The sequence below is a fragment of the Equus asinus genome, chromosome 3 (assembly GCF_041296235.1).
Source record: "Equus asinus isolate D_3611 breed Donkey chromosome 3, EquAss-T2T_v2, whole genome shotgun sequence".
In the NCBI taxonomy this organism is placed as follows: Eukaryota; Metazoa; Chordata; class Mammalia; order Perissodactyla; family Equidae; genus Equus; species Equus asinus.
This window is the reverse complement of record NC_091792.1, coordinates 150,286,742-150,299,571: the sequence shown is the minus strand read 5'-3', so window position 1 is coordinate 150,299,571 and position 12,830 is coordinate 150,286,742. Positions and strand designations below refer to the sequence as shown.

Genomic DNA, 12,830 nt, shown 5'->3' with positions numbered 1-12,830 from the left:
ATTCCATATCACAGTGAATTATTATATTAAGCTCTGTAAGACCTGCTACTATTTGGGTTCAGTGAGGGCTACAGTGACTGGCAGAGTCGCCTCCAATGCATCTCATTCTGTTCAGTGCCTGGTGGTCAAACACTCCCGTTACCCTTAGCAAAGTCATACTAATCCCAGATGCGAACGGTCTCCCTTTGCAGGGTGGAGGTTTTGCGAAGGGAGGATGTCAAGAGGCGCTCGGTGTATTTGAAGGTGCTCTTCAATGACAAGGAAGTGTCCAGGACCAACAGTCGGCCACTCGGGGCTGACTTCCGAGTTCACTTTGGACAGATTTTCAATCTGCAGATAGTCAACTGGCCAGAGAGTTTAACACTGCAGGTACGCATTTTAATTATAGTCACTGTCACAAGAATCTTTGGGTCATCGTAGGTGCAAGATGGTTTTAAATTATCCATTGGCTACAATGGTGTCTTGATAGATCCTCAAGGGGAACAGAAGGTGAGGCTCCTCCTGGGCATGTCTGTTCTTATGGTCTTGGCAGGAGATCTGTAACCCCACTCACCTTCTGACAATGTTGGCAGAGTAACTGGCCATAGTGCTCAAGATTCTACCTTGAGACAGGGTCAGGGGATGAGGTGGGTAGGGGATGAGGGAGGAAGGTCTCTGGTTCATTCACTGAAGGAATATTCCACTATCACCCTCTACTAGGACCCTAGCCTAATAAACCAGAGAAATCAGTTAACCACAGTGGTTATGATGGAGGGTGGTACAGGTGTTGGGATCCCTCCCTAAAATAAATAAATCTCCCCACCAGCCTAATTCCCATGATTAGCAATATATTTATTTGTGTTTTAGTTTCCTAGGGCTGCCACAACTAAGCACCACAACTTTGGTGGCTTAAAACAACAGACATTTATTCTCTCCCAATTCTGGAGACCCTGAAGTCTGAAATCAAGGTGTGGGCAGGGCCATGCTCTCTCCAAGTCTCTATAGGAGAATCCTTCCTTGCCTTTTCCAGATTCTGGTGGCTCTTGGAGCTCCTTGGCCTTTGGTACCATAACTCCAGTCTCTGTCTCCATTTTCACATGGCTTTCTCTGTGTCTCTGTGTGTCTCCTTTTTTGTCTCTTACAAGGATACTCTCCTTGGATTTAGGGCCCACCCTAATCCAGTATGAGCTCATCTCAACCTTATACTAATCACATCTATGAAGACCCTATTTCCAAATAAGGTCACATTCTGTGGTTCCAGGTGGGCAGCAATTTTTAGAGGACACTATTCAAACCACTACAGTGTCTTAGCCTTGCTATTTTTATGGTGAATCTTCTCTTCTGCCAACAGAATTCTCTTTTATGATCCTAACAGGCCTGTTACCCACGGCTGCAAACATGTGGTACACATCCTTTGTTTGCCATCCACCACCCATGAAGAATCACTAGTCCTCATCCACCACTTACGCAGAAATTTCTCATTCCCATTGACCACCCTTGCCAAAAATGATAATTGATTATGCCATTTTTTTCCCCACTGAGCCCAGATATAACTTCAGAATCTTTCTCAACACAGTACTCTAGGCAGCCACTACCTATTAGTTGTAACTGATGTTAAGTCTGCAGGTACCATTACAATTGTATAATTATTAAAATATTTAAATACTTCCGTACTGAATGGTAAATAGCTGCCACCCTGGCCACATAGACCCCATTTCCAAGATCATCTGGACCTTCCCACAATGGACCAGTTAAAGGGTCTGTCTGAACGAGGCTAATGCTTCCAGGACCCTGTTCCCTTGTATGGCTGACGTATCTTCTGATTGGTTAGCATTTGGCCGTGTGTATTGTTCAACATGTTGAATATCAACACCTGCCTAGACCTCAGTAATTAAAAAGCGTCTAAAACTGGTAGAGGAAGCTTGAGAGAGCTAAGATAGGGAGTTCTTTTGACAATGAGAAGGAAGCACAGTAGAAATGCCTGGGATGAGATTAGGGATGCTAAGAAATGGGATGGGGACTCTGAAAGGGTCAGGTGGGCACCGAAGGTCAACCACCTTGGATTGGATTTTCCCAGAGACTGACAGCTTTGTCCAACACCTTTTCATTTGTGACCTGGGGATGGTGAGGGCAGAGGGTGATCCTCATTTACAAAGAACCAAGTTCAAGACTCTCCTTTGTCATACTGATAACAGCATTGATATCTATCCACACAATTCAAAAATGTTTTTCTTGTAATTTTAGAACTTGGCTTAGTCCAGTCACTCAAACAATTCTTTGAAACCCCATCTAATTTTTAAGAAAATGTCTATATATGCTAAAACCTGAAAAAAATAGAACTTGTTTTGTTGCTAAACTTACACTTAATAAGGGTGAGGAGAACGCAAGAACATTTATTAAGTAAAGGATGGTGTTAGAAAGAGGATTGGATTTGGAGGTTTGGTGAAAACCTGAGTCTTCCTTAAACCTAAAAATTCCCTTTCTGAATATCATCCATGGGAAAATAATCTCTATATTTCTAATCTTCCCCCCTTGGTTTACAACTCTTTACGGATACAGAGAATTAAATGGGGGTGACTGTGCCTGAAGGTGAGAGTGGAGAGTCACCCAGCTCTGCACTGGGAAGGTGAGCTGGTGATCTCCAGGTGGATGGCCAGTGGGCATACCCAGTCCTGACACCCCTGCTCTCAGGAACTCAGGTCACACTGACTCTCCATCCAGTATCCTCTGGTGCCCCTGCTCAGCCTGACTGCCTGGACCAGCAGAAGACTCCTCTTCCTCTGTCCTCTTAGCAAAGTGATGTCTGAGGGGGCTCTGGGATCCTGCTGTCTGGCTTTCATCTCATTGCCACTCCCCGTGAGATGCACCATTATTTGCGCCACTTAACTACAACGCACCACGGATCAAATGACACAGCTTATTTCAGATATGTTGAAATTAGAAAATCTAGCATTCTCTATACCACGGACAGCTCATTAAGAGAGGTCTTTCTTTCCAGGGATGCCCTGCAGCGAGGAGCCTGGTGGGAGTGCCCCTCTGTTTGGATGGTTATGGGCTTTGGAAATTTAAAATCTGAATGCCTTGAGGGAAGAGCTGCACTCTGCTAGTTCTGAAGCCCCCTGTCTTCACTGCTTCCTACATGAATCCTTCAGTCCTAGCCCTAAACACATGAGCTTAAGCTACAGTTTAAAAAAAGACACTGCACACAGAAAATTGTCTCAATTAAGAATAAAACCTGATGGAGAAAGTAAATAAACACAAAACCCAGAAGCCAGCTTGATGCTTTGCTGTCACCTGCCTTTAATAATGAGGGTTTGCTGGGGGCCCCTATATGAGTCTCTCTCATTCTACATCCACAGAACAGCGAAGATTTTGGTTATTCAGAGTGTGCCCCCTCGTTGGAGGGGGCATCCTTAACTCATCCTCCCCATTCCTCTCCTGCAGAGGAAAAGCTGATATAAAGAAGACCAAGATTAATGTGAGAAGACCAGATAGAGAGCTAGAGCAAAGAGAGAGAGAGAGCAACAGAGGATGATATGGCAGGAAGGAGAGGGAGCCCTGGAAGGGGAGACCCCACTGAAGAGTCTGGAAGATGGGAGAGAAGGCCCCCCCACCCCCACCCCCACCCCTCCCTAAGAGCTGAATCATGTAATCTTCTTTTTAAAATTACAAATTAAAGGAGTCTTGGCTAAGTTCTTAAGCTATCTAGAGATTTGATAACTGATCAAATCACATATCATAATGGCTTAACAGCATAATTTTTATGATTGAGTAGTGGTCACAGATGAAATTAATTTAGGGGATATTGTATTTCAACTCTTGAGGAATAGTACTATGCCTTTTGGAAATTTTCCATATAATTGCAAGTTTTTAGTTAGAGAGTTTCAAGAATTACTGCCAATTGTAAGACAGGGTAAGAAAAATCGCCTTAAATGCATCTGTTTGAGCCAGTGCTATCAAATTCTGAACTTTAGAGCCTAATGTATTTCAGAAAAAGTTCTGAGATTCTCAAAACTATAATGCATCACTTGGTGAATCAACAGGCAAGCCATGAATGTTTGCCGTTTGATTGTTAAGAGCCAGCTGAGTGTTTGATACTGAGCCAGGAGTGTGGTGGAGAATTAGAAGTCCTGTATAAAAAGAGGTGCACATGGCCCTGTCTCCGGAGCTTTAAATCCAGCCGGGAGAAAAGAGAGAGAGCTACAAAGGAACAGCACTCAGCAGTGTGCAGATGTAAAGGACCATTGCAGAGAATAGTGTCGATTGTGATGTTTGGTTCCTTGTGAACCGTAAGGCTCAGTGCTTCCTGGGCAGGCTTGAGATAAGCATGCCAAGGCGGTCCTACCAGCAGAAGATAATTCCAGAGGCTGGCACAAAAAGCGTACAGTGAGGGGCCTGGCAGTGGAAATGGGAGGAAGGGATTATTTAGAGCAACACTACAGCCTTGAAAGAAGGAATTGACAGGACTTCATGACAGTTTGACTTGAAAGAATAAAAAGAAGTAGAATCAAATTTGGTCCCAAGGCAAGCGTGAGATTGGACTTCAGGTGACAGAGGAGTTGGAGCAGGGCCAGAGTCCTTCCAGAACAGTCTTGAAAATCTTGACTTCTGAGGTCTTTCCAAAATAAATGCTTGGCCTTTCACAAAAGTGAAATTTAATTTAGAAGTAAAAAAGCTTTGTGATGATAATCTTCATTTCTTTGTTTATCACTCACATCTATATGTCACCCCACTTTCATCTGCTTGACTCCCCAAAACTAACATCTGTGGTCTAATACAGCTGGGTGGCTTCTACATTTCTTGCCATTATTATTTTTCCATATGAATCAGTCCTGTTGAGCTTTTATTTTGCTGGTATGTGGATTGAGATCGGGAAATTTTCCCTTTGCCTAGTTGGCGATTACTTGAGTTTCTCTTCCCAGGGCCTCCCCTGATCTCTCTGGCTTATTGCTGCGTAGTGCTATGGGAGTAGGAAAAACAATCCTATTTGGAGAAGTGTCCTTGTTAACCCTTGAGTAGCACACTTGTGTGGTTGTTTTTGGTCCTTTGTGGACATACGTCCAAAGCTGATATTTTTTCACACATATCTTACTTATCTACTCACGTAATCGGATTACAGTGAGTCAGATTGTTGAAAGCCAACCCTAGCTGGTAGGCAAGGGGAGTAGATACTAGGGAACCCTGCAGTGTGCAGAGGAGAGGAGCTAGGTGGCTGAGAGCAGGTGGGAAGGGTGCTGTAAGGACAATGGATTGCACAGGGCGACGTGATGACAGATGTAGTCATCTACATGTAAGAAGCTGAGGGTGTGGACTGGACAGGGTCCTGGGAAAATCTCTAGGAAATAACATTTATTAAGTGACTACTACAGAACCATGTTCTTTACATATGCTATCTCATATAATCCTAAAGAAAACCATGGGTACTATTGCTCTCCCAATTTTAAAGATGGGAAAACTAAGTTTCAGAGGTATTGAGTAACTTCATAACACAAAGCAAGTCAAGTGGCAGAGCAGAATTCAAACCCAGGTCTGTTTGGCTGTAAATTTCACATTCATTTCGCCATATTAATTGGGTATAATGGTAAAGAAGAGCAAAGTCCAAAGTTTGACATATCTCTGCACTCTGAGGACTAGTTACTGTGGGAGAAATCTTAGAAAACAACATAGGCATCACTAGGTACTGAGTTGTGTTGATATTTAATAATATCTAGTATAAGATAAGTTATTAAACAATTACAGTGTGCCAGGCACCAGTTTTTGTGTATGAACTCATTTAATCTTCACAACAGTCCTCTGGCAGCTATATGATTATCCCCATTATACTGAAATGTGGAGAAGTTCAGTGACTGGCCTGAGGTCACACAGCCAGCAAGTGGCAGAGCCAGAGCCCAGACCCCAGAACTTGTTCTCTTATCCATCTCATTATACTGCCCCCCTTCCCCCAGTAGTTTGTACATTCAGGCCAACAAGTGTTTTATTGCAGGTACACATTTTGCAAGGCACTGTAAGAAACAGGAAGAAGAATTAGATGTGGTGCCTGACACAGCAATTAGACTGAAGGGGGGAAATGACATGAGGACCTGGTGACTGAGATCCAATGGGACAGGGGAGGGAAAATGAAGATAACAGAGAAGCCTCCTCTCTCAGAGGTCTGGCAGAGAAGGGAAGGAGAGAAAGGGGTCCGGGTTTTGAAGAGGGATCGTGGTTTACTCTGGGGTGTGGTTGATTTGAGGATGTTTGTCAGCCGTGAAAGAAGCAGCCAGTGCAGAAAAGATTGATAACTTTGAAAATAAAAAGGAATGTGGTGGGGGGAGAGGAGAGGGACTGGACCCCACGGGATACTGGGAGGGGTAGGATCAAGACATGATAGGCAGGTCCTTTGAGGCAGGAGTGATGACACAGAGGAGGAGGCAGAGGGCAGGGCTGTGAGGGGTTCACACCAGGTGCCCTCCACTTTTTAAATGGAGGAAGGGAGTCTGAGGGCACAAGAGTAGGAAAGGTTTGATTCAACACTGAGAGAAATGGGGACACCAACCAAGAGATGACTAACAGGCTGTGAGCAGCGTCACAGGCAGCCGAGAAACAAGGCCGCCACTTGTACTGGATCCAGCACTACCAACTGCAAGAGGTGAAACTGCGTTTTGTTTTGTTTTTTAATCAGAGAAACAGGATCTAAAACCATGCAATGTAAACTTTACTTCATGATGGAATATTATTTTTTATCTATCTTAATGTCCCTACATTTCTAAGGTCCATCTTACCTACACAATTCTAAATATTGTCAGCAGGCAAATTTGCCCTGGGTTGTTGTTAAAACAAACAACATTCCAAATGCAAGGAAGTCATAATAATTCTGTAAATAGTCCCAGTTTGGTAGCAGTTGATCTAATCGCTATTCTGAATTCACTGCTGCCTTGCTTTATTTACATAACAGAGGAATTTTTGAACAGTTGAACGTAAATCAAATTATATTTCCTGTCATGATTCTCCATTAACATTCCACCTTCAAACACAAACATTCATTTTGCTTAGAGCAGTGCTTCTCAAGTGGAGGTAACTTTGCCCCCCAGACGATATCTGGCAATGTCTGGAGACATTGTTGATTGTCACAACCGGTAGGAAGCTACTGGCATCTCTAGTGGGTCACGGCCCGGGATGCTGCTCCACCCTGCGATGCAGAGGACGACTCGCCACAACAAAGAATCGTCTAGCCCAAAATGTCAATAGTGCTGAGGTTGAGAACTCCTGTCTTAGAAAGAAAACAAAATTCAAACTTAATTATATGGAAGGCCATTTGCAAATACCTATTTAAAGCCGAAAGTTCCCGTTTTCTGATTTTTAAAAATAGCATTTTATCCTAGCATTAAATAGAACTGCTGCTACCTTTAAGGAGAAGGGTGAAAAGTTTGGAAAATTTTTGAATGTTTTTTGGCTTTGTCAGATGGAATCCATTTTTTCCTTATTAGAAAAAGTAGAGAATTATCTTCTGAGACAGTAGTCCCAATATGCAAACCCTCCATTCCCCTAGAGTTCATAACTGCCTTTGTCCCACAGACTCAGCACCAAGAGTCCCCATTCGGTTCCTCTCGTGACACTAGACAGGAATGTGGCTCCAGAGGCTGGGAACAAGGACCCCTCCACTGACATCCACCAGAAATGCCCTTAATGCAATTACTGCATGTTTATGGGTCGTCACTAAGAATGGTGACCAATACAGGGCACACCCACAAGGAATAAAAACTAAAACAAACTCAGAAGAAACTCTTGTGGTCCTTCCACAATAAAATATTTGGTGAACTATTAAAGTCTAACAGTGATGTTTTTACAAAGCCACTGGAGTCATATAACATAGAAACTTTGTTCTGTACAGCTGAATAAACAAACACTTGATGATTCTATTACGGAAGAAGATGTAGGGTATCTGAAAAATATTTGGATTTGTTCTTATTTTTAGATATGTTTCACACCCTGAGTTAGCTGCACTGGGTACCAGTTTGAGTGCTTTGGAATTCTGTAGTCATAGGAGGAGTGAAGACAGAAACAAGCAAGGTCAGGAAAGGTTTAAAGAAATACTAAATACTGCATTTATGTCACCTTCTGAAGCATTTTACCATCATAAATGGTATTTTCTGACTATTGGTATGCTTTCTGTTCCCTTAACTTAAAGTAATGTCAGGATTTTATTCACTCCTGCTATTTTTTAAAGCATTTAAGCCTTAATATCGTTCTTTTTTCGCCATCTTATTTTTGGGTACCCAGAAATATAGATGGTTTAATTACAAATATGGAATACGCTGTAAAATTCTTATAAATCATCAGTAGCTTAATGTCTTCCTTGAAAAAAGTTAGGGAGTCCTGAAAAGATAGATCTTATAAGTTTAATAAAAAAAAGAAATTCTTGGGCCCAGCCCCAAGGCCGAGTGGTTAAAGTTCTGCATGCTCTGTTCAGCAGCCTAGGTTCACAGGTTCAGATCCCCACTGCAGACCTACTCCAGTCACCAACCACACTGTGGTGGTGTCCCACGTACAAAAAAAAAAAAAAAAAAATAGAGGAAGATTAGTACAGATGTTAGCTCAGGGCCAATCTTCCTCAAGCAAAAAAGAAAAAAGAAAGAAAGAAATTCTTATTTCATAAAGTTTACTAAAATCAGTTGACCAACAAGATTTAATGAGCTATTTGGGAAATGTAGTCATGTTTATAAAAGAGCTTTGTAAACTGCAAAGTACTTTAAAAATGCGTGTGCTTATTGTCAATTGTACGCCCAGAGGAAGAATAAGTATTTATTGAGCTCAGATTGAAGAGAAGAGACCTTTCATCCATCTCAGCTAAGCTTCACCACTGCCTTCCTGCTGGGCTTTGGGTTACATCCTCATTTTATAATGAGAGCAAAAAGGCAGAAAAAGTCATGCCCAAGGTCACACAGCAAGTAAGCAGCTATGTCAGATTTTCAGACTCAAATCTGTTGGACCACAAGGCTGTCCTGTCCTGTTAACCACACTGCCCTCTGCAGGCTGTGAGAGGAAGGACAGTCAAGTGGGGAGTAAAATAAGACAGAGGAAAAAATTTGAGAGCCAGGGGTCTGCCCTGTGGCCAAGTGGTTAAGTTCCTGCGCTCTGCTTCAGCAGCCCAGGGTTTCGCCAGTTTGGATCCCGGGTGCAGACATGGCACCACTCATCAGGCCATGCTGAGGTGGCATCCCACATGCCACAACTAGAAGGACCCACAACTAAAAATATACAACTATGTACCTAGGGTAGGTGCTTTGGGGAGAAAAAGAAAAAATAAAATCTGAAAAGAAAAATCTGACAGCCATACTACACCCAAGTCTATCAGCTGTTCAGAGAAGAGAAAACTATGTTCCACAGATTTATCATCTAATGCCTTACTTCTAAGAGTTAACATGCTCCCTTCTAAATACATTAATTTCCAGATGGCAGGTACTGGTCATTCAATGGGAAATCAGGCAAGATCCCTACCCTCAGGAATCTCACCATCCAGTGAGACAAACGATGCATAAACAAAGGAATTTCAATAGAATGGATAAGTGTTCCTATATGGAACCACAGGAGGTACAGCAGTGGCACATAAGTGGGTATTGGTAGGCCTGTGGCAGCTTCGGGGATGCATGACTCACTCGGTGCCCAGTGCAGCATGGGCACCTTACATGAGTTAAAGCACCTGGGCTGGAGTGAACAGTGCACCATTGCCTTGCAGAGAGAGCAACCCCCTGGGAGTTCTAGGCAACCGAGAAGTCTGAGACAGGAAGAGCTCGGTGGTCTTTTGATCACAATTGCATATGCTCAGGTGGTCCTTTAAGTGATTACAACCATTGTTTTTGCAGTGCTTCCATTTTTTGTTGTTCTTTCATTCAGATTTTAAATTCTTTTTCAATCATTATTTCTCACCAAATTGTCTAAACTAATTATATTTTATGGATCATGGTTATGGCTTTAAAAGGATTTTTAATTCATTTAATCACTTTTCTGATTTCCCCTGGCCCATGAGGAAGACATAGCAAAAACTGGATGGGTTTTGAAGTGAAACACTGTGGATTGAATTCTCAGCATTGCGACTCATCACATGGGTGATTGGGGGAAGTTTCTTCTCCTCTTTGAGCTTCAACTCCATCATCTAGAATTGTTTGGTCTGTTATCTTGCTTAATCTTCACTACAAACCATCCTTCACCAAACCAGTATCATTAGACAAGATAACACACCTAAAGCCACTAGAGGGTTTCATGTAAGGGGATGTCTCACTGAACTAAAATTTTGGCAAAAAATAAAAAATCTAAAAAGGGAAAGAAAACCCACCATTTTCTCACACTGAAACTTCATGCCCATCATAAGTCCACAATTTAAAAGGTCAAACCAAGGTCTCCTATGCAATAGACAGCAATCTGCTACGTGCTCTGTAAACTGTAAGATTATAAAACTCTAGGCTCTTATGAGAGTTTGGGGTGGGCAATAAATGGTGATCCTTTTTCCATTACAGTTCTGAACCAATAAAAATATAGAGAAAAAGTGTAAAAAGTATAAAAAGAGAGGGGTCAACTATAAATTAATGGAAGCTTGAGGGACATATCGATCAATTGCAATGTATAGAATACATTTGGATCCTGATTCAAAGTATTACAGTCATTTTTTGAGACTTTTTAAAAGGAAATTTGAAACTTACTGATATTTGACATTATTAAGGAATTACTGTGATAATAGTACTATAATTACGCTTTTTTATATCTTTATCTTTTAAAGATACATATTGAAATATTTACAAACGAAATGATGCTTAGGTGCAAGATATTGTGGAGAGGGGAAGGGTTGAGAGTATAGATGAAACCAGACTGGCCATAACTTAATGGTAGTTGAAGCTAGGTGATGGGTCCATGGTATATTCTTCTTCTAGGATTATTAATGTTTGAAATTTTTCATAAAAGATTTTTTAATATAGATCAAAATATCACCTTTTGACTGATAAAGATGAATTTGGAGAGTGAGGCTTCAGTATGCCCCTCCTGGGCTTCTTGCTGAGCCCCTGAATTAGGCAGACTTGGCCACTGAGCACAGACAAGCCCTGAACGATCACAGGTTTCCCAATGCACCCAGCCTGTTAGAATAGCTCACGGTGATATTAATTCAGTCTGGGGAGCAGAGTTCAGTTCCTATGCAGATTTTGCCTTTGTCTTTGCCCAGTAGCCCTTCCAACTTCAGTCAGCCATCTTGCAAATGTGAACTGGTGGATACCAGGGAGATGAGGCCGGGACGGCAGCCCGGCACAAATTCATCCTCACTTTCGGAAAAGAATTTATATCATACGCCCTGTAAGGGAGGGTGGGTGGAAAGGATCTATAATGTCATCTTTGTATGCGTCTTGTGCATTCAAGTGGTAAGTGGAAAACATTAATCAGAGGGGGACTCTGTTGCATAAAAAGAAAAATATGAAGATTTAATTAGCAGAGATAGAGTGAATAAAATCAGCATTGTAGAGAAATGTGTAACAGCCAGAGAGACCTCATGGAGAGAAAGAATAAAACGCAGAAAAGAAGCCAGCAGTGCTCTGGAATATTTTGTCATCTACTTACTACAAAAGTGAAATGATCCAAAAATTCAGGGGAAAACTTGATCAAATGGAGCATACTGTCCTACTGAGGCTGGATTTTATATTCGTAATCTAAGATTGCAGGAGGTCCTTCACCTCATGGTGATGGCATGATAATGAGACACACCACAGTAATTAGTATCAGAATTGCAGGTGGTCTAGTTGACTCCATCTTGGGAGAAGGTCTGAGAAGTTGCTGGGTAGGGTTTCAATAGCTAACAAATAAAAGGAGGTCTTGAAAGGAAGAATTTGAGAGATTTACTAAATAGTAGATTTGAATCTGATACTCTAGAGTATTCTAGGTATGGTGCTTCCCTTCTTGACCTTGAGGTTGGCGCAGATAATAAACTGTATAGTGGTATGTCCATATTATCTCATCCATTTCACCTGCTGGCGTTTCTCTCTGAAATAACCTGAACCACGAAAAGGAGGAAGCCCATTCTCCAGGTAAGCTGTGTATTTACCTGAAATGGAAACAACTGTAGTAGCCTGCTACTCCGATTAACCTCTCTATCCCAGCAGATTAGGTTAAGCAAGAGGACAGGGTGTTAACAATTTAGCCACAAATAGAGTGTAATCTAGTCTCCATGGGGACTATAGTAACACGACTCAACTTTGCACTCTGAGATGGGCCCTCTGGGCTGGAACAGTGACTAGCACAGATAAATGGACTAATTATTTGTTTTTATTTGGCTGTTTCTCTTCCTCAATTTCAGGTATATGAAACAGTGGGACACAGTGGGACAACCTTGCTAGCAGAAGTGTTTCTGCCTATTCCTGAAACTACTGTTGTCACTGGAAGGGCTCCCCTTGAAGAAGTAGAGTTTAGCAGTAACCAGCATGTGACACTGGACCACGAGGGAGTTGGAAGTGGTATGGAAAGCTAATTATCCTCAATGGTTCATAGTTTCACTGTCAGATTTAAACATATCTTTTTTTTCACTTCTCAGACAGCCAGATAATTATAAAATTGCTATCAGAAATTCAAATTAAAATAATGACATATAATTTTTTGCAAAGTCATTTTTTGTATACCACTGATGGCCAGTAAATTCATATAACTATGCAAGTATAAAGTAGTTTGGCTGTATAAATTAATGACTTTTAGGATATCTTTGATGCTTTAATTCTACTTCTAGGAATCTTTCCTAAGAAAATAATTTAAAATTAGGATAAAGTTTGTGGATAAAAAAATGTACATCATGCTATTATTTCTAAGGCTGAAAAGTTTGAGATAATTACAATAGGGAGATT

At 41.6% G+C, this 12,830-nt stretch overlaps 1 protein-coding gene across 18 annotated transcripts in view; it reads left to right on the top strand.

Annotated features, from left to right (window-relative positions):
• Window positions 1-12,830, top strand: part of CC2D2A (coiled-coil and C2 domain containing 2A) — a 124,296-nt gene that overhangs the window by 61,342 nt on the left and 50,124 nt on the right. For all 18 annotated transcript variants that reach the window (XR_011502312.1, XM_044767808.2, XM_070506204.1 and 15 more), the window contains 2 exons: window positions 192-369; window positions 12,293-12,449. Coding sequence is in view for 17 of the 18 variants with exons in the window: in XM_044767808.2 (XP_044623743.2) it covers window positions 192-369; window positions 12,293-12,449 (335 nt within the window). In the remaining variant the exon portion in view is untranslated. The remainder of the gene's footprint in view (window positions 1-191; window positions 370-12,292; window positions 12,450-12,830) is intronic.